Here is a 19466-nt window from a genome sequence, read left to right on the forward strand (position 1 = left end):
AGAGCACTGCATGAAGGGGACATAAATCAGAATAAAACAGTGCCCATGACAGCACTTCTGTGAGACTGGTGCTTTCAGAGGCTAAGAAACTGTGTCAGTAACTGCAGCTCCCACTGCATGAAAATACCTTCTAGACAATTCTTAACTAGAAGATGAAATCTTTTGGGGGTGGAGGAGAAGCAGGGTCTGCTAACCAAAATCGTGTCAAACCATTCCTGTGCTTGGGGGTAGAAGAGAGAGCCAGTCTTCTAACACCATGTGGCAGTTCATCTAGTTAGCAGGTGTCCAAATAAAGTGTCAATTTAGGCCAAAGGACCTATAGTGTCCTAACAAGGTGTTTACTAGCAGCCTCTTGAAAAGTTTGCCTTGGAATTGCTCCATCTTTGGGTTTAGGGAGTAGGTTAACTTTTATTGATATTTACTGAAAGCACTCCCCCATACCCCCCAGCCAGGTGGCTTACCCTTTTGGGTGGGCTTTTTAATTTTTGCTATACTGAACATATGCGCAGACTTCAATTTTCAACCGGCATGGTCCTTTTAAATGAGAAGCCAAGTGGGTACAAATATCTGAATTATCTCAGTGGTACCTTCAGCACTTCAAGCATCAGAAAGCTGCAGGTGTACCCTCAGTAACTCTAATGAGTATTTCAGAAATTCCAACTGCACAGACAAGCAAATGAGGGATGTCTTGCACTAAAAATGGGGATTTATAGCATTGAACCAATTATTAAGCTGTATGGGTGCAAGCCCCTCTTCCACAGTGGCTGGGAGCCCCTCTATCTCAGGAAGGTTGCATCCGTCATGGCAGGGGGTCCTTAGCTTAGCTGCCCAGAAATAGCTAAACTGACAAAAATTTTCAGTGTCTTTGCACACAAGAAGATGACATTTATTTCCATTTGTGAAGAAGCATCTAGAAGAATTTCTTTGCTGAACAGGGGCAGGAGCATCATGTTTAGGAGTCAAATAAGCTGCGCTGTAAGGAAGTGGCATATGTCTGCATTATAATGATTATTTTGTTGGTCACTTTTGCCCGTGTACAAATGCCCTCGTATACACCTGCTTTATGGGTAATGATGCAACTTTCATGTGCTGTAGGTACAGTGAACCTGTCTCTGTTCTCTACTTCAGCCTTTTTTTTGGCCTCACCTGTTATTCTCAAAGGTTTTATGTTAATGCCAGATCATAGTAAAGATAGGGAAAAATTATGGTGGATATGTAGAATTAACATAATCTAGAGATGAACAGGTGATTCAATTAATTTTAAATTGATTTTCATCAATACTTGTTTTTTGTCTTTTAGTCATTAATGTGTAATGCTTTTTGCTTTTAAAAAAAAGGAAGGAAAAAACTTCTCTTACTCTAAAGCAAGAGAAAGTTATTAAGTTATTTTAACAAACAATGCTTGTTAATACAGACGCATTACTGCAGATTTTAAGGTCCAGAATGTCCCAGTATCAGTTGTATGAAAACGTGCTGTTATTTTCTATCTTGAAACTCCGTAGTAGTAAACGGGAATAAATCCCAGCTTTCAGTGCAGTTCATCTTCACCTGCTTGCTACCTTTTCCTAATTCAAATTCAAAATCAATATTTTTTTCTTCTCATACCATGACAGCTGAGAACAGTCCATGTAGACTTTGAAGACAAAATCCCACAATTTTGGCCTGTCTTTTATTCTCCCCCCCCCCCCCCATCCCTACCCACCCCCTGAGGATTTTAAAGACTATACTATTATGTAGCATTTGTGCAATGTTGTATTCAAGTAGACCGTTACTTGACATGCACAGTATTGTATGCTTTAGGCTGGAAGAGAAAATAAGCAATTCGCTTCATTTTGCAAAGTGAGTTCTAACTGTTATTAAAGTGCATTTGTAGTTGCATATTTTCCAGTAAAGGTGACAGATTACTTCAAAGCTGGTATTTTCTTTTTGTTAAACAAGGTTCTCAAATAGATCCATCTTGCCCACGTATTCTATTCTTGCCAGTTGGCTTTGAAAGCTGGTGCTTGGGCTCATCGTTCAGAACTAGCTTCCAAAAAATGAGGTCCCATGCTGTTTCTATCTATGGAGCTGGTAGGGGCTGGAAGGATCTGATCTGAAGCCAAGGCGAAGACTGAATTGATGGAATCATATCTAACAGGTTTGCCAAGTACTGCCCAGTCATGAAGTTCCACTTTCTGGGAAAGAGCACTGAGACGAGGGGTGGCAGAGCTTTCGCCATGATACCGGCTATCCTCAGATTTCCTTCCCTGGACTGAGAGCCAGGCCACCATGTAGGAAAGAATTAGCTTTTTGCTGAATGCATTTTTACATATTTACATGTTGTTCCTCTTTTCTGCACGCTGCTTCCCTATTTCCTCCCCAGTTACATATATGCATTTGAAGAGCAAAAAGCTTACTGCCCTTTATTGCGGTATTACATGTATTTTGACCATACGTAATGTATCATTGCGGAGCCATGCTTGCATGTTTGGTATGCTTACTTCCATTTGACTCTGTGTGCACACACACAAACACACACGCAGATTCTGTTTCAGGTGAATGGTGACCACTCAGTGGGACTAGATGGACGCTGATTGTCTTCAGAGCCAAATTCTACATCTTAAGCAAGTTACAGTTTTCTAGATACAACCATAAGGTGGAGAATAGTACCAAGATCGTGCACTTCTTCAAAAAAACTACTTGATGGGATTGCTTGGATTTTTATTTCCCTCCGCTTTTCTACCAGCTTTAATTTGTGAGATAGTGAAAGCTCAGGTCTCTTGTCTATGTTTAGTTTTTATATAAACTGCCAGGATAGTCTCTGAAACCACAGTGATGATACACATCTGTGTGTCAGATATCCAATTTGTCACCAGCTTCTTCCAATATCTGGCAGAGAGCAGGACCTAAATGAAATCCAGTTGACTGGAGCTCAGCTAAGATCTGATAGAGGTGACTTTGATAGACAAATGGTTGAAGAACTTGGTGGAGTCTCTGTAGATGTAATCTGTTCAGCCACTTTTAAATCAGTCCACAGTCTTCAGGTCTTGCTCATCTTTGCAGCTGTTGCAGTGGTCAGAAACTAAAGGGGTTTTTTGCCATCGTGTGGGCAAGAGATTGCCTAGGGTGAAAACAACTGCAGATCTTGCCTCAGTCATCCATGCTTGCAGAATTCAGCTGTTGTACTGGTCTGTATGTGTAGGCTTTAATTCAGAATCATTGGGAACAGTTTAGCTGGAAAGACTTGGTTACCAGCCTTTACTGTCTTTCCATCCTCCTACCTCTCTTCATCTATCACCTCTCCAACATGATGTTTTTATTTCAGTTTTTGTTAGTATGGTAGGCTGTGTGCCGCATTCAGCTGCAGCAGCAGAAACCTCCAGAGTATGAAGGAATGGTCAGCTGGGTCTAGTACATGCTTCAGCTAATTCCTCCTGTGCATCCCAAAGATTACCAGTAAAATTTCTCATCTTAATGTCTATTAAATGGGTGTTGAAATTCAGAGTGCAGCTATCTACAAAGGTCTGTAGCTCAAATCATAGTGATCTAGAAATAATCAATAAATAGCCTCCCGAATGCAGAAGGCTATTGTTCCATAAGTGAAATAACACATTTTTGAAACATCTTCAGAAAATATGTATAAAGTCTGGCATTCCCACCTAGAAGGTCATATAGAAAGTATTTAGTTTTGTAGCTTATTGCATCAGATATGCAAATACCTATACTGAATGTATGGTTTAAATGCTAAGTAACTGTTGCAGAAATAGAGCATTTCAGGCCTCATAGGAACCCGCAATGTTGTGTTTGGATTTTTTTTTGAAGTCTACTGATAAGAGCACCTAGGTCATTACTATCACCTGAGAAGTAACCAGCACTTTACCCTCCTTGATGAACCATTCAATAAACTGTTCGTTTATTGAAGGTAGATTTTTTTATTATTAAAATGCCTACCTGTTGTACTTAGAGCATAAATAATTTGTTTGAATCATCAGGTGAGTGCTGTTAAGTTATAGTGAGTGAGGAAAATTGCAAAAACACGAATTAGGGTCCCTGTCCTTAAGTGTATTTCAGTTTGCATTTTGATAGCAGTTTAGAAATGTTATCGCCTGTTTTGTCACAGACATAATTCACATCTTTCTTCAGGCACTGTAAACAAGAGAAATGGTTTAATGGCTCCATAAAAGGCACTCTGTGCTGATAGCTGAGATTAGACCCTTTAGTAATGGATTTTTGTGTGTTGGGGGAAGGGGAGGGCTTGGCAGAGGTAAATGTACTGGAAAAGAATCTTGGAGAGACTCTGATGTATCTGAAGTGCCTGCTGCATTTCTGTGTGTATTGGGAGACAGATTTAAAGTGTGACAGTGTTGGCTTTATCAGTACAGGGGCCTTCTCTTCTTGCTTTTGAAATTTTAGCAAGTACTAACTTGGGTCACCTGAGTAAGTCTGACACCTGGAGTTGTAGTGGTAGTAACTTAAATATTTTTACACCTTCTGTCTTTTCATCTTGCTGTTAAGAAAATCAAATCCCCCCTATTCAAATGTGTTCAAGAAATCTCTCTAAACTTACATTGCATATTAACAGTTTCGCCTCAATTGATCATAAAAATGAGTGAGTTTATTCACTAATTCGGGTTTAGGGGGTGCTTTGAGAGCATAAATATTAAAAGCAGTTTAGAAACATGCAGCAGAAATGTTTAGGGTATTATTTACTGTGAATTCCTGGTTACTTCATTTTCTCTGCAGGTACACAAAGTCCTTGAACTTAATACACATGAATGTACTATTACTTACGAGACATTGGGGTTCACTGGCACAAGCAAGGTTGCTGCTGTCAGTTGATTTTATACCATATAGTAAATGATCTTGCTGTACAAGTGTTGATAATAATACTTCTTTGTCTCTTTGGTCAGTGGAGTCAAGATTGCTTGCCGTTAGCCAGTGTCATTGAATTACCAGTAATATTTCGTGCCTTTTAAAAATATGTTTAAATTAATTCTTCTTCAGAAAATAAAATCAGATTTTATTTTTTGTTCTGGGCAGGAATCTCAAGTTTGAAAATTATACAATAACTTTTTGCTCAAAGGAGAAATGACTTGCAATTTCACCTGAAATATTCCTCATTTCTTCATCTTGAATAATCATCTCTTGAATTGAAAAATATTTTAAACCATTGCTTTTATATTTGATGCAGTGCATTTCTGTGGCTTTCTCAAAAGAATTGATTCAGTTCTATCTGTACAGAGGTGATACATTTCCTGTTTCTCAGGCTAGAAAGTATATATATCGGTCTCCTCTGAGACAAACTGATTCCTCCTTTAATTTCAGAGTTCTTAATAAAATTGTTCTTTGTTTGGAATCTTAAACTGGGTGTTACTATGAACAAAATGTTTGGGGATTAGCCTGTTGACAGATAGCAAAGGAGAATAGCATTTAAAAATTAGGGGTAGCAGGTTTCACCCTGTATTTTTGCATGTTCTGTGCGAGTTTACTTAGTGGTGAAATTATTATTGTTTTGCGTAAAATCTAGGTCTGTACAACAGCACATTATGTATAACGTACAAGCCCTTTTACTCTGCAGGTATGGATAGATATATTTATGCACAGAGAATATGCATACAGTAATGTATTATACCTCAATCACTTTGCTACAGATGGTAGCAGTCCTGCTCGCCTTATATCTGCATGTTGGCTTCGGAGGAGCTCCAGATAGGGTCTGCAGATTGAATCCATTCTGACACTGATAAGCCTGACTTTCCACAGTAGTTGAGATGAGGTGTTGAAGCCATCCATCTAAATACACGTTGTAAGATTATTTGCCTTTCAAGTTTGGAGGTAGTTATCTGTAAGTAATCACTCGGGATGAAATCTTGGCCCTTGGTCACTTCTTAATAAGATCGTTATTAAGGCAGAGTGCCCGTTACTTTAATAGGGTTGAGACTCTGTTCTGGGGTTAAGTAAAATGAATTTGCCGTGAGGAAGAAAGAAGTGGTGAGGAGCTGGTTGTTTGAAATGTCATTTTGTTAATTTGGATGTGTTGGTAGCTTGGTACGCTGCACTAAAATTAGATTGTATAAATAAGCAACCTTGCTCTCCTCAAAAGAAAACGGATTGAAAACATAAAATCCAACTTAGCAAAACGGTGTGTGTTTAAAATCTCTTTTAATAGGTGCACTATAAAATAAGTGTCATGCTACAATGAAGAGCGGCGGGTGGAGGTTTTCAGGGATGATACAAGAACTGTTTTGAATGTTTGAAATTTTATTGTTGGAATAAGTCTGTCATCTTCAGCCACACTTAAGATGTGCTTTGAAAGGTCAAGTAGCCTTCAAGAAAGCCCCCCAAAAATGCACTAAGTATTTCTCTCAGGCTATCTTTTTTCCTTTCTGCCTCTAAAAGGGTACACTTAAGGAGTTGCAGATAAAGCTTAGCATGGTGACTGTGTCAGGGGACTGCCCGAGGAAGGCTTTAAATTTTACAGCTACATTATCTTTCTGGCCGTGGTTAAGATAAAGATCTAATATAAAATCACTTTGGACTGTAATGCTTTCCCTAAATGAAATGAAGGCGTTAACCTACTTGATTTGATACACTTTACCCTAGCTTATAAAGCTGGGAGGAAGGTGAGGTAAACTTTAATTAAAACTACAGCACACATGCCTTCTAGCACTGTGCCCTGTACCTTGCTAGGACTGTACAGTAAGCAAAATAAAATGTACCTCACAGCCGAGGCAGCAGGCTGGAGCCGTGTTCAGTGAAAGTAATTTAATTAGTGTTGATCATGACTCCAGATGATGGTGATTTGATAAGGAATAATTTAGTACTTAACAGCCTTTTACATGCACCAACTCCATGTGGGAAGGTAAAGCAAATTGCACAAAATGAATGTGCTGCTTTCACTTGTGCCTGTGCCAGTGAGCTGGAAAACTGCCTGTTAGCAGACGTTCAGGCTCTCAGCGCTGTGATGAAATACCCAGCCAGTTCTCCGCACAGGGCTGTGGTGTGGGAGTCTCTGTACTCCCGTTATTTAAAAATAAATAAGGGAAGTAATTTTTCATAACAGATTAACTCCGAGGAAGTAGCAAATTTAAAATTAAAAAAAAAAAAAAAATAGAGCAGCATGTGGCCTTTGTGCAAATATGTGATACTGGCTTTAAAAAAGAGTCTTATTGCAGTTGTGTTTTAATTTTCTGATTCAAGTCAAAGAGATTGCCTACCTTTTCATCGGAGCCACTGTCCTGGAGTTGTGGGGCCCATCATATGCATTAAATGTGCGATGTGCATTATCTGACCAAGACATGCAAGGAGAGTCAGCAGTAAAAGTTCACTAGCAAAAACCCGAAACAAACTACTGGGTGTCAGCCTGCTTTGCGATTACAATGGAAAGCTGACTGGGCTGCATTTTGCTGTATTATTAAATTGAGAATCTTTATTCAAGAAGTCCATATGGTCTTTTATTTTAGGGCAAGTTCAGACAGTTTTATTCAGAAAGAGTTCTTTCCTTGTTGTGACATTCACCACTTTTCATCTCTGTTCTTGAGTTACTGTGCTGTGCATATGTATTTGTGTACGTGTTTTGCTGTCTGCTTTTCCTTTGTAATCTTTCCAGATAATTTACTATTATCCACCAAATGTAATAGCTGGATAGCAGTTTTAGAGACAATTCTTGTGAGTTTTGTGAAAATATGTGACAAAATAACATAGTGCTATCTTGCAGATGTCTCAGCTGAAAGGCAAAAGTACAAACTGTCATGTAATAGGGTACGAGAGGACCCGTTTGTGAAAGAGTTCTCTGAATGTTGCCCAACCGTGGGAAAACCTGTGGTGAGATCTGGAATCCAGATCTTACTCACAGATACTTAAAACTCAGAGTTTATTGGTTCTGATGCTCACTTCTTAAGACAGCATTTAATTTACCTCCCCACTGAACATACGCATGTGTATGCAGGTGCATTAGTATCAGAAAATACATACTGTGTAACAAATTGTTTTTCCTAAGTTCAGGTGCAAGGGAAGGGACAAGATACTACTTGATGTTATATAATAATGTCCTGATTTTGCACTGAGGTTCTCTAACAGGGACTGCTGCATGTATGTGGATTTCCACGGAGGCGCAAGTGTCTGTCAGGCTGGAGCGTGATGTTCAAACTGCGGTGTTTTGGTCACAGCATCACAAATTGGTGATAAAATTGATCTCTGAACTCTAGGCTTCTCAGAATTCAAAAATGTATTCACAACCTCATTTTATTTAACCCTTTAAGGGTGTGTTTTCAAGCTGCTAAATACCTGTCTTTTAGTCCTTTGTCCTTCTAGCCACTTATTTTAGATTTGTCTAGGTCAGGTGAACTTTGCATTTTCTTCTGCTTTAATTTTGATTAAGGTTGGCTGTGAAATAAGGAAAGCTGGCTGGCTTAAACTAATGTGCTGGTTAACCTTGTCTTTACCTTTGGACTTTTTCTTAATCCAGACCAACTTGTGCTTCTAATTAATGCTGCATTTCTGTCACACGCCCTCTGTTCTTTTTACCTTTTAAAAAAGTATGATTAATTTTTTTTTCTCAATTTATGTCTATATCACATTTACTATTGACTTTGGTGAGGCCAGGATTTTGTCTTGTGTATTTCTGAGAAAAATTACTGAAGCCATTTCTTGTGTATTTTGTTCAGACGTTACTTATAACTAAAGGCACATGTAATCATCCAGTTTCATAAGTTTCACTGCAAATTTTCATGCATTCTGTGGGACAAAAAGATTACTGATCATATACTTGAAGCTGATATATGAGAAATTTATTTTGGAGTCATTTGTGTGGCACTCTTTGAAGTGAACTACTATTGCATTTATAGCTAAAAGCTACATCACTAATATTACTTAGAAACATTTGGTGCCTGGGAAGTATTTTGCCTTTGACAACATTTACAGTAGTTAAGCCAAATATAAGTGGGCTGTTATTTTCCTGCTAATGAGATGGGATCATGGCCATCATTCTATTAAACAATAAAAGTGCTAATAGCCAATGCGAAGGATCTCTGGTGTCTATTTTTCAGTTGACACCAGAAGAAATATTTGAAATGTTTATTTCCTATATTGTTTTTAGTATTACAATGGTTTAATTAATCATGTGTTTAATTATCAGTGTCTAGCTTACTTGAGAAAGCTCATTGTTAATATTGTACTTGGGTTTTAATTACATTTTCTTTCTCTTTACAGTGGCTTTTCATGGTCTCCCTGTGAAAATCAAGAAGGAACCCCATAGCCCATGTTCAGAACTTGGCTCGGCTTGCAGTCAAGAGCAACCTTTCAAGTTCAGTTATGGGGAAAAGTGCCTGTACAATGTCAGGTAAAGCAATCAGGAGCATGTTTGCAGTGAGAACTGCTGATTTAAATGAGAACTGACGAAAGAGTAATAAAACCATAATAGAGATTTTATAAAAGTTACCTCTTCAGCAGATAACAGACTGATGAGATAATGCATTTAGCTGATGAACACTGATGGAGTTGTTTACAATTGTATCAAACACTTACATAACCATTTTAAAGCAGTGTTTTTCATCAAAATGCATATTCTCCATTCCTTCTTCGTGGAGATAGCCAGAGTTTAAAAACCCAGGGTGCAAGTGTGAAATAGAAGGAAGGAGTGTCTTGTTTTCTGCAAGTTGTGTTGAAATTACTTTTAAGATGCATTGCACACATTAGGAGAGAGAGATCTGTGTAACAGGCAAGAGATTGGCAGGCCTGAGCAACACATTAGGTATATGACAAGTTTTGCAGATGTTATATGTGTGTATTCATGGGTGATTACAATTTAAAATAGCATTTCATTAGGCTCTGTGTCTTTGTTACCTATTCAAAAACAAGTTGTCTTCTTTTATAGGGATAGATAATAAAACCTTTATTTATTTGTGGGGGTGGAGGGGCTTGATACAACTGCATTCTTTATTGACTTTCTTTTGGTTTGCACTTATGTGTTAGTCCTTCCTTTAGTGTCAGCAGTGAAGGGTTTCCTATTGACATTTCAGTCTATTTTAGAACCTTTCATCTAGCTTGTGAGTTTTTATTCTCCTTAATGTACTACCAAAACTGTTAGCACTTAAAGCATTTACATTTAACTTTTTGGATATTAAGGGGGGGGAAGACTGGCACCTTTGCCAGTCATAGAGGAGTGATTTTGATTTCAAAAATCAAATGCATATACTTATGGATTTGATGGGTGCTAGGGGACCTGACATAGGAAGGTATGCAAGCTCGTGTTTACCATCCACCTAATGTCTGCATTTTTCCTGTTTAGAAAGAGGGATGGATGATCAAAAGTGTGCTCAAGTCCTTTCCTGATTTGGGACACCTTTGAAAATAGCATCTATGTATTTGTAGGACCAGTACTTTATTTTGGGGGTGGGGGGAACCTGTCAGGAGAGGCTGCTGACATCCTAGTGTGGGTAGCTAAGCCAACATTCCATTGTTTTTCTGTGTCAGATCCCTTCCCTCTAGCTGTATTGTTTTACTGTCTCACTGTGGTTTGTGCAAGCTCTAAAAAAGTCTTGACAGGCACTGCTGGCTCTTCCTGCTCTAGTCCAGGTGCTTCTACTTTTATGTATTTTGTATACCTCCTGTTAGAATGTCACTGTAAGACTGAATCCTTTAAAAATATATTTCTGTGCCCCAGAGAAGAAAATACTGTGTTGAACCACTTGCTTCTAACATGATTTTTTCTGTGCTCTTCACAATGTAAAGTAGAGAGTTCCTCTGCCCCAAACTGGTTAATAAGGTAACTATAATAAAAAGCTTATAAATGTGACACTTGGGGTTTTTTTTCTGGATGTAGATGCTACTTTTTTTTTTTTTCCCGAGAGAAAATAACCTGACCTTCTTTCCCCTTGCCTTACTGATAGTGCCTATGATCAGAAGCCACAAGTGGGAATGAGGCCCTCCAACCCACCGACACCATCCAGCACTCCTGTGTCACCGCTGCACCATGCCTCCCCAAACTCAGCTCAGACTCCTAAACCTGACCGGGTTTTCCCTACTCATCTCCCTCCATCGCAGTCCATTCAAGACAACAGCTTCCCTATGGACCACAGGTAAAACACAAAACATGTGAGAAACCCCTGCAGAGGGTATTTCAGTTGCGGCTGCAAATCTCATATAGGCTAGCCCTGGCTTCCTGCCCACAACAATTCCTTTTTGGATAGGGGGACCAAGGTGAAAACCAGCAAGGTTCAGAGTGTCAGAAATATGTGTGTTTTATGAAAGGCTGGCACCCAGCTTGGTGCACTTCAGTAGGAGTTCTTATTTGCAGTGACAGTTTTAATGACCTGCTTCTTCTGTCTTGTGAGGGTGATTACAGGGTGCTAGATAATCTCTTCTAGGCTCCCTTTCCCATGAAAAGTTGGACCAGATGGTCTTTCAAAGTCCCTTCCAACTTGGGCTGTTCTATGATTCTGTGGCTCACTTGAGGCTAGTAAGCCCTACGAGGTAATGAAGTCACTAGCAGGCATGATCCTGGCTATAAATATCTGGTCTCTTGCTATGCAGTCCACCTATCTAAGAGATAAGTGGTCATGGTGTTACTGCTTCAGAATATTCTTTCGAAGGGTGGATCGTTTTTCCAAACCCTTTTGAAATGTAGCATTTCAAACAAACAAAGATGCCAACATAAACTGTGCTTAAATAACATTAGTCTGAGTAAAAGCCACAAGAGCTAGAGACTAGAATTAAAGCTTAAACTGTCCTTAAGTGACCCTGTTTTGTTTTGATATGTTAGAAATCCCCAGACAGCTGACTATATTTCTTAGCTCAGTTTTGCAACAGATATGCTCAGTGGATTTCCCTGATTTTTGAGACCAAATGGTTGTTTGTGGAATTCTATTTATCCCAACCTTTATTGCATGAACCTGTTTTTGTCTGCTGTGTTGTGTGATTGCTCTGAGCATTTAAAATTTCAGTCATATGTGAAGACATACATATGTTCAGAAACTCAACTTGGCTCTTAAACATTAGCAAATTAAGAAGCACCTGAAAAGAAAATCACAGTTGTTGGGAGTGCGATTTGCATGCTCTGCTCTAATAAGGGCTATTATCTCCAGGGATTTGTGCAGATCACTTCTGAAGGGGGTTGCTAAGGTTTATATTGCTGTGTTGTGCTCTGCTGAGATAGTTTTAAATATCATCCAAGGCTCTCTACAAGCCCTTCTGGCGGTGAAGAAACACTGAATCGACCCCTTCAGCTACTATAGTCACCATCTCTTCCCCCTCTGTGGACTGTGGTCTAACCACGCAGGCCCCCAGTGAAGCCAGGCAGCGGTTTTGATTACAGGATGGTGGATAAATGTGTGTCTGTGTATACACCAAAGTCAAGTTGTCAGGAGACTGAAATCTCCAGAAGCTAAATAGCTTCTGCGCAGAGGGCAGTAATAAGGTTTTTCAGACGAAAGAATCTTTTAGTTTAGAGCAACTTGTAAAGAGAGTACTGAAGCTGTATGTCAGCCCTAATTTGATTATTTATAGAGATTTGCATACACCTTAGTATATTTTTCTATACCCATAACACTTGCTCTGCACAAGCTTTGTAGGCTCTTTACATGATCCACCCCCTCCCCATCTTTGATATTCATGTTCTTTAGGGCATTTTGCACTAATGCTTCCCTTCCGTAATAGAACATCATGTGTTCTAGTGAAGTCCAAAATAGCTGACTCAGGCCAAAAAAATCTCATTTTTCTCCTTTTTTAAAGAAAAGTACAATTGTAGTGGAAGATATTTTTTTCCCCATTTTCTTACTTATTTTGAATCTTCTCACTTCCAGTTGTTTGAAGCAAACGTGTACTTCATATTTTTGTGAAATTCAAATCTTCCCGATTTACAAGGTGATATGCTATTACAATGAGTGTATTCAGAAAATGTCATTTAAACAGATGACCTACCTATGGGAATTCATATATAAATCTGTAACTCAAGGCATATTTCTTTAGAACATGCATTGGTGGCATAAGATAGCGTTAGTATCTAGAACATAGAGCCCATACATCTTCATACAGGGCATGAATGTATGAACGATAAGTGGTCCTAACAAGTACTAACAGGAATCAAATCCACTTGTATAAACAAATGGCTTGATTCCATACAAAGCTTCCAGTACAACAAGTATTATTAACTTCCTTTGAGGCTTTGTGAGTGAGCCTGTTTCTTATTTTAACTTCAAGTTGCAATTTTCTGATTCACTCCTTGACAGTTCTTAATGATAATTTCTGCTTCTTTTTTTGGCTAATGAAAAAAGGAAAAGAGGGAAATGAATGCAGTGCCAGTCAGCCTAACTGTTTCATAATACATTTTGGTTTCTAAGTTTATTTTCTGCAGGTGTAGGTGGAATTGCCAAAACCCAATGTTACAGTGCAGTACTCTTTCTACTGCAAAATATAATATTTACAACAGCATTAAAAAAATTAATTTTGTCTCTACTACTACATTTTAATAGTTTCTATCTCTGTAGCTCCCACGGTATTTGTAATTAAGCTGTGACAGTAAATATTTGTCAGACCAAGTTCACAGCAGTATTATGACAGACATTAGTGGAGTTTAAATTGTTTCAGAAACAACGTACTACATATGAGTTGATAGTCAAGGATTGTATTGCCTGTGCAATCAAACCCCTGCATTCTTCTTCACTCACCGAGTTTTCTCCAGGAGAATGTCTGCTTTTGCCTGCGTGAACCAAAGCTGCTTCAGATCCAAAGTACAGCAAGCTGAAGAATGAATAGTTCTTGATTTTTTTAGCGTGACAGTGAGAAACTTGCAGAGGAAGGCACAGGTTTCTTTTTTTTTTCTTTTTGATAAAAGTGTGTCTTGCTCGTGATGAGTGATAACAGGACTAGTAAGCAGTTTGTTGCAAGAACGTTGCATCTGCTATGGATTAGTGCAGACACAATATTACTACAGTGGTGGTTACTGCTACTGTGGTAACCTGCAGGAGATGACAGGAAGACTTTGTGCAGTTCATCAGGGCACAGTGAGAAAATAGCATCCTTGTATTCTTCTCTATGCTTCTGAACCTGTTGATGTCCAAGTAATTACTTCAGGCCTTTTAGTTCAGGTAGGTAGATTTTATGGAAGAAACAATAAGCATAGGTTCTTGAGTAGTGTTGTATGTAAATGAAGTTAGTTTAAAACTGAATTCTCAAATTTTATGCCTACTGAAGGGCATTTGGGAGTAGTGAGTGGCAGTATGGCTTATATGGATGACTTCATGTAGAAATGACCAAGGGAACAAGTTAAAGCAGGAGGGAAATTCTTAGCAAGAATTTGCACCCTCTCCTTTTTCTGGGGTGCTTACTTTCCCTTCCCATTAGAGCTGGAATGCAGTGCCAGCCTTGCAGGTCGATTTCCCACAGTGCTATCCCAGAGAGGACAGAACTGTGGACTTCTACCCGGGAATGATTCCAGTTGTTATGGCAGACAGTACTCTCTATTCAAAATGTTTGTGTTTGTTGTGGTGAGAATGGTTTCCATGTAACAGTAGCAATATGTTGCTAATACTTGTGAAAGTACAGAGAACTCTACCTAAGCCTCCTTTGTGTTACTATGGTGGGGTTTCAGTCTTTCTACTGGTTTGAAACTAGTGCATTTCCTGTTTGGCTCTTCTGTTGAGAGAAGATACTGAAAGCAAAGAGGATGGTGGTGGGGACAGGTCTTAGAGCTGGTATTAATAGGTAGGGTTTTTTGTTTCTTTGCTTGTTGCTGTTCTACAATACAAGTGATCCTGATGGGAGCACTTGGCATGATCGTAAGCTAAGTGTTTGCTGCTGAGAAAGGGATACAGCCACTAATCATGACCTGTGAAGATCTTTGGGAAATGGAATGTAGCTCAAGTCCTTTACATGACCTCTCTAACTTGTGTCCTAGATTTCGCCGCCAGCTCTCTGAACCTTGCAATTCTTTCCCACCTTTGCCTGCAATGCCAAGGGAAGGACGTCCAATATATCAGCGCCAGATGTCTGAGCCAAACATCCCTTTCCCACCTCAAGGTTTTAAGCAGGAGTACCATGATCCAGTTTATGAACACAACGCTATGGTTGGCAGTGCAGCCAGTCAAAATTTCCCCCCTCCTCTGATGATTAAACAGGAACCTAGAGATTTTGCATATGATTCAGGTAGGTGAGACTCTCCTTCAGTCCTGCATAGTAAAGTAATATATGAGTCCAAGCCAGCGCTATTGATGTTTTGATCGTATGAATTGAAACTTGCTATTTTGGCTTCTAAGTCTCCTGAAGTAATTTATGTCTTACAAAGTAGTAAGATTGCTACATAGTACAATGTGACTTGAGCCACTGTTGCTTGCTCTGTAAAGGATTTCATTTTCCAGAACTCTCTGTCCAGAAAGTGCACAGGTTAAAGAAGCTGGAGAAGAAAAAATAACGGGTGCAAAATTGAGCTTTGCTTAAGAGGGGCTTGTTCTGACTCTCATCTCTGACCTCTGAATTTGTGTGCTCCATTTTACGAGCTCTTTCATTTGTCTGCCAGAAATAGAGGACTCTTTCTCCTTTTGCTTGCACTACTTTAAATCAGGAGTAACTCCGCTGAAGTGGGGTTTATACAGCTATAAAACCAATGAGGGAGAAGAATCAGCCAAATTGGTGTCAGCTTCTCAGTTTGTGCATACTGCTGTGTTTTGTGGAGGTACATAATCTGTGATGCCAGGTTGCTGATGTAGAGAATACGCTGTTGCTATTAATAATGGTTATTATGATTGTGCTTATAGGGCAACTGGAATGGAGCCTTATTGCTCTATGGACAGTACAAAACAGAGGAGGTGGTGGCAGAGCCTGCTCTCAATAGCTGCTGGTCAAAATAGAAAAGATAAGCGGTAGAACGGATACAAACATAAATCAAGGGAATAACATTGTAAATGTTTGCCACGATTTAAGCATAATATTTATATTATACTTGGGAAAAGAGAGAGAGAATTAGGGAAGAAAAAAGGAGTTTAGTAATGAGTACCAAGTAACAAGGAGAAGGAAGCTGGAAGGGTGGTATGGAGAGAAGCTGAGATTAGAACAGCATGGAGTGGGCTAGGTGGGGTAAACAGTTAATCGGTATGGTGCCAAGAAAATGCAATCAAAACACATTTTTCAGTTTTGGTGTAAGTGATTTCTGCAGCTCCTCTTCAGTCCCTGCCTCTGTCCTGTTTTGTGTATACCACACTGTTGAAAGGGAGGGATTTCAGTGAGTCCTTACTATGCTTCTGGAGAAGGGTACATTGCTTTTGTACACGTGCATGCTGATTTGGGTGGGGGAGTGGGTGGCCCTGTCTGACTTCAGTCTGACTCTCTTCTTCTGGGTGCTGCAGTAGCTGCAGCGCTTTCCTGCTGGTTCAGTCTCTGGCTAGATGCTTTTGCAGTTTTTTTCCCAAAGGCTAAATGGAAGCTGAATTGAGGTCTCCTTTGCAAGTTTAGTCCATGACAAACTATGTTGCAGTTTGATACAGTGAAGAACTGGGTTTTATTGTCTTTTCTGTAGCTAACTTAACATTGTCTATTTAGTGGGGTGTTTTGTGGTATCGTTAATGTAAAGTGCTTGTTTTAGAGTTGATCTCTATGCTAGAACAGGGGGATTTGGAAAGTAGAGCTGCTTTCTTCTTTCTTATTCTTGACAAGCAGAGAACCAATCCTTAGGTAAATTTGAGTTAGGCCTACAAAGGGAGGAGACCAAGGGTGAAATATTTGTCCAAGTTGAAATATAAGACAAGATGAAAATGAGTTCAGATTACAAGGATCAGATCTAGATCTCAACCTGTTCATTGATGAGGGTTCTGAGATATGTGGCTTTGGCAGTCATGTATCTTTAGTCTTGCAGAGCAGCATGGGAGAGACTGTCTACATAGTTAATGTGGCAATGGATAATAAATGGGGGACTGCAGCTTCAGGCACTGCCAGTCCCTTGCAACGTTCACAAACACCGTTATTCATCCTGCTAAATTAAAGGCTGAAAAAAGGCCCTTTTGTAAGCATGCTTCATATTTGGCTAGGAAGTGGGATCTCCTTATTGTATACTATTACTTTAAATCTGGGTTGGCTGCTAGCAGTCGTCTTCCTTTGGAATATTCTTTATGGAAAAAAGCAGGATATTATATTCTGAAAGGAAGATGCACAAACTTGTATCCAGTTCTGTCGTGCCCTTTTTTTTGTGCCAGCAAGAACAACATTCCACTTTATAGTAATGATGTTCAAGCAAAATTGTTGTTTCTTTTGTAGATGAATAATTAGTTTTTAAAAATGTAATAGCTGTGTAACCAGTGGTCATGAAAAATTAATCTGTTGGTATCAGGAAGTACTTTTATTGGCCTCAGAATCACTGCATTTAAGTTGACACATCTGTACACTCCATAAATTGCAGTCAACAACTGTGGTCTGTTGATATTTTGTCTTGTTACCATCTGTTCTCTAGAAACCATCATTTTCCATCCTTGCTAAGAGTACATTAAATAACCCCTTAGGAAACATAATGTATTTGTCACTGAATCATTGATTTCATTTTTCACCTATGGATGTTCAGGGAAGGAGGAATGCCAGAGTGAGAAGTCTTTTGCATGGTATTTTACTGCAGTTCACATAAGAATATAGAAACATATTTTAAAAGTTCATTGTAATACACCGAGATGTTCCTTTTGGGATGTTTTTGAAAGAGCCTCATAAAAGTTCATTGCTTTTGTGCACTATACTTTTATACTTTGTGGGAAGCTGGTGAATGAAAAGCATTATTATGGAATGATTATAACTATTAAAACATGACATTAATTATGACATGGGAAATGGCAGATCAATTAGTTGTAATTGTAATTGCAGGTATGCAGTTTCTACTGCAGAATGTTTGAGATAATGGAAAAAGAAAAATGTCAACAGAGTAGAAGCTCTTCCTTATCCATCCACGCTTCTAGAAGTCACAGTGCATCATACATGTTCAATCAATCAGACCTTGTTTTCTGCCATGGATTTTTTTTTTTTTTTCATGGCTGCCAGTCAGATATTTAGTACTTGATGCTATATGTAGCAACTTTAAGCACAAAGATGCAGCCAAGGCCATACAGAGCTTTGAGATTTTGCATCATTAATGAATATGCTCCAGAAGGCTTCCCAACACCTTTGTTTACAAGGGCTAATAGTGGGCATTCCTGTACAGTTAGCACTTCTAAAATTCAATTCATGTATTCAGGTACTTAAAAAGGCTAAACTTGAGATACCGCATCTATTCTGGGCTTTATTTTTAAGCAGGATCTTTGCAGGTTTGCTCCTCCCTACTTAATGTAATTTGCAAATATACTAATGTATGACTCTAGCTATGCATGTATCAACTAACACTAAAAATCTAGTTGTAAAATGAAAAATTATTAAGTTTAAATCTCATATTTCATTTTGCTCAACTGAAATAGTTACTTTGTTTGGAAAGTTCTTTGTGACCATGTCTTTGGGAACGTTGAAATTTGTCGAACAGTGGTGTTAGAGATAAGTAGAGGAGAAATCGTTGCTTGCATATACTTATTACTGATTGCCAGGAATTTATCTGTTGAAATCTGTCTAGATTCAGTCTTTCCTGAGCAGGTTAGAGGCATTAGCAGGGCTATTCTCACAGTTACATTTCAGGGTAGCCTCACGATTAATACTCTTGAATGGACCTTAGAAAATTTAGATTCTTTCCCTGTCACTTCCAAAGTTTTCTTCCAAGATACTAGTCACATCACTTAAAGAATGAACTATCCGGACAGAATTATTAGCCTCCATATCTTGCTTTCTGAGTTGCTCATCCCTTTAATTCCTGAGGCTTCACAAGCAATAAATACCTTGTGTTGGCATGTGAGAATGAATGGGGAACTGCCCCTCTGTTAAGAGAGATGAGTGGAGGCAGAGACACACATCAGGTATATATACCTGTTTATTTTAGGTACCCAGTTAGGACAGGATAATTTTTAAAGAACATTATGTATTACATATGTTCAAAGCTTAGCTCCTAAAGACTTAGTACTTCTAGACAAGGGGGTACGGGAACATCAGATTAGAGTCCCTGTGTAAGCACTGCAAAAATAAGAAATACATAATACAAAAAATCTGGCAGAAGCGACGTGACCACTTTGGAAAAGCTTGGTGTGGCTGGAATGGGCTTTGTTGGGGCCTAAAATTGACCATTCACCTGTATTAATCTTGAGGTCATCTTTTCCTTTCTTGAAATGTTCTGCCTCATTAAGTACACAATGTCCAGCCTCTGTAACAAATGAAGCAGGGGCTGCATCTGCAAAGCTGTTTATGGCATGGCTGTCCCTCCCCCAAACAGTTTTGACCTGTGCACTCAAAAGACAAGAGTGCCGAGGCAAAAGGCTGTATCCTAATTCATTTGCAACAAAAGGGTTGTATCAAGGTTGCCCAGGAAGTTGTAATTATGACACTTCTTAACCTCCTGAATTTGCTCTTGTAGGTATAGGATGTTTTTAGCATTCTACCATCCATGTTAT

General features: G+C 39.0%; 1 protein-coding gene across 4 annotated transcripts in view; it reads left to right on the plus strand.

Moving 5' to 3' along the window:
• The window catches only part of ETV1 (ets variant 1), a 65634-nt gene that overhangs the window by 24561 nt on the left and 21607 nt on the right, over positions 1-19466 (plus strand). For 3 of the 4 annotated variants that reach the window (XM_010577641.1, XM_010577642.1, XM_010577643.1), the window contains 3 exons: positions 9187-9316; positions 10866-11054; positions 14870-15117. In XM_010577641.1, coding sequence (XP_010575943.1) covers positions 9187-9316; positions 10866-11054; positions 14870-15117 — 567 coding nt within the window. The remainder of the gene's footprint in view (positions 1-9186; positions 9317-10865; positions 11055-14869; positions 15118-19466) is intronic. The other variant, XM_010577644.1, reaches the window with a different exon arrangement.

The sequence above is a fragment of the Haliaeetus leucocephalus genome, unplaced genomic scaffold, assembly GCF_000737465.1.
Source record: "Haliaeetus leucocephalus isolate CR32 unplaced genomic scaffold, Haliaeetus_leucocephalus-4.0 Scaffold566, whole genome shotgun sequence".
In the NCBI taxonomy this organism is placed as follows: Eukaryota; Metazoa; Chordata; class Aves; order Accipitriformes; family Accipitridae; genus Haliaeetus; species Haliaeetus leucocephalus.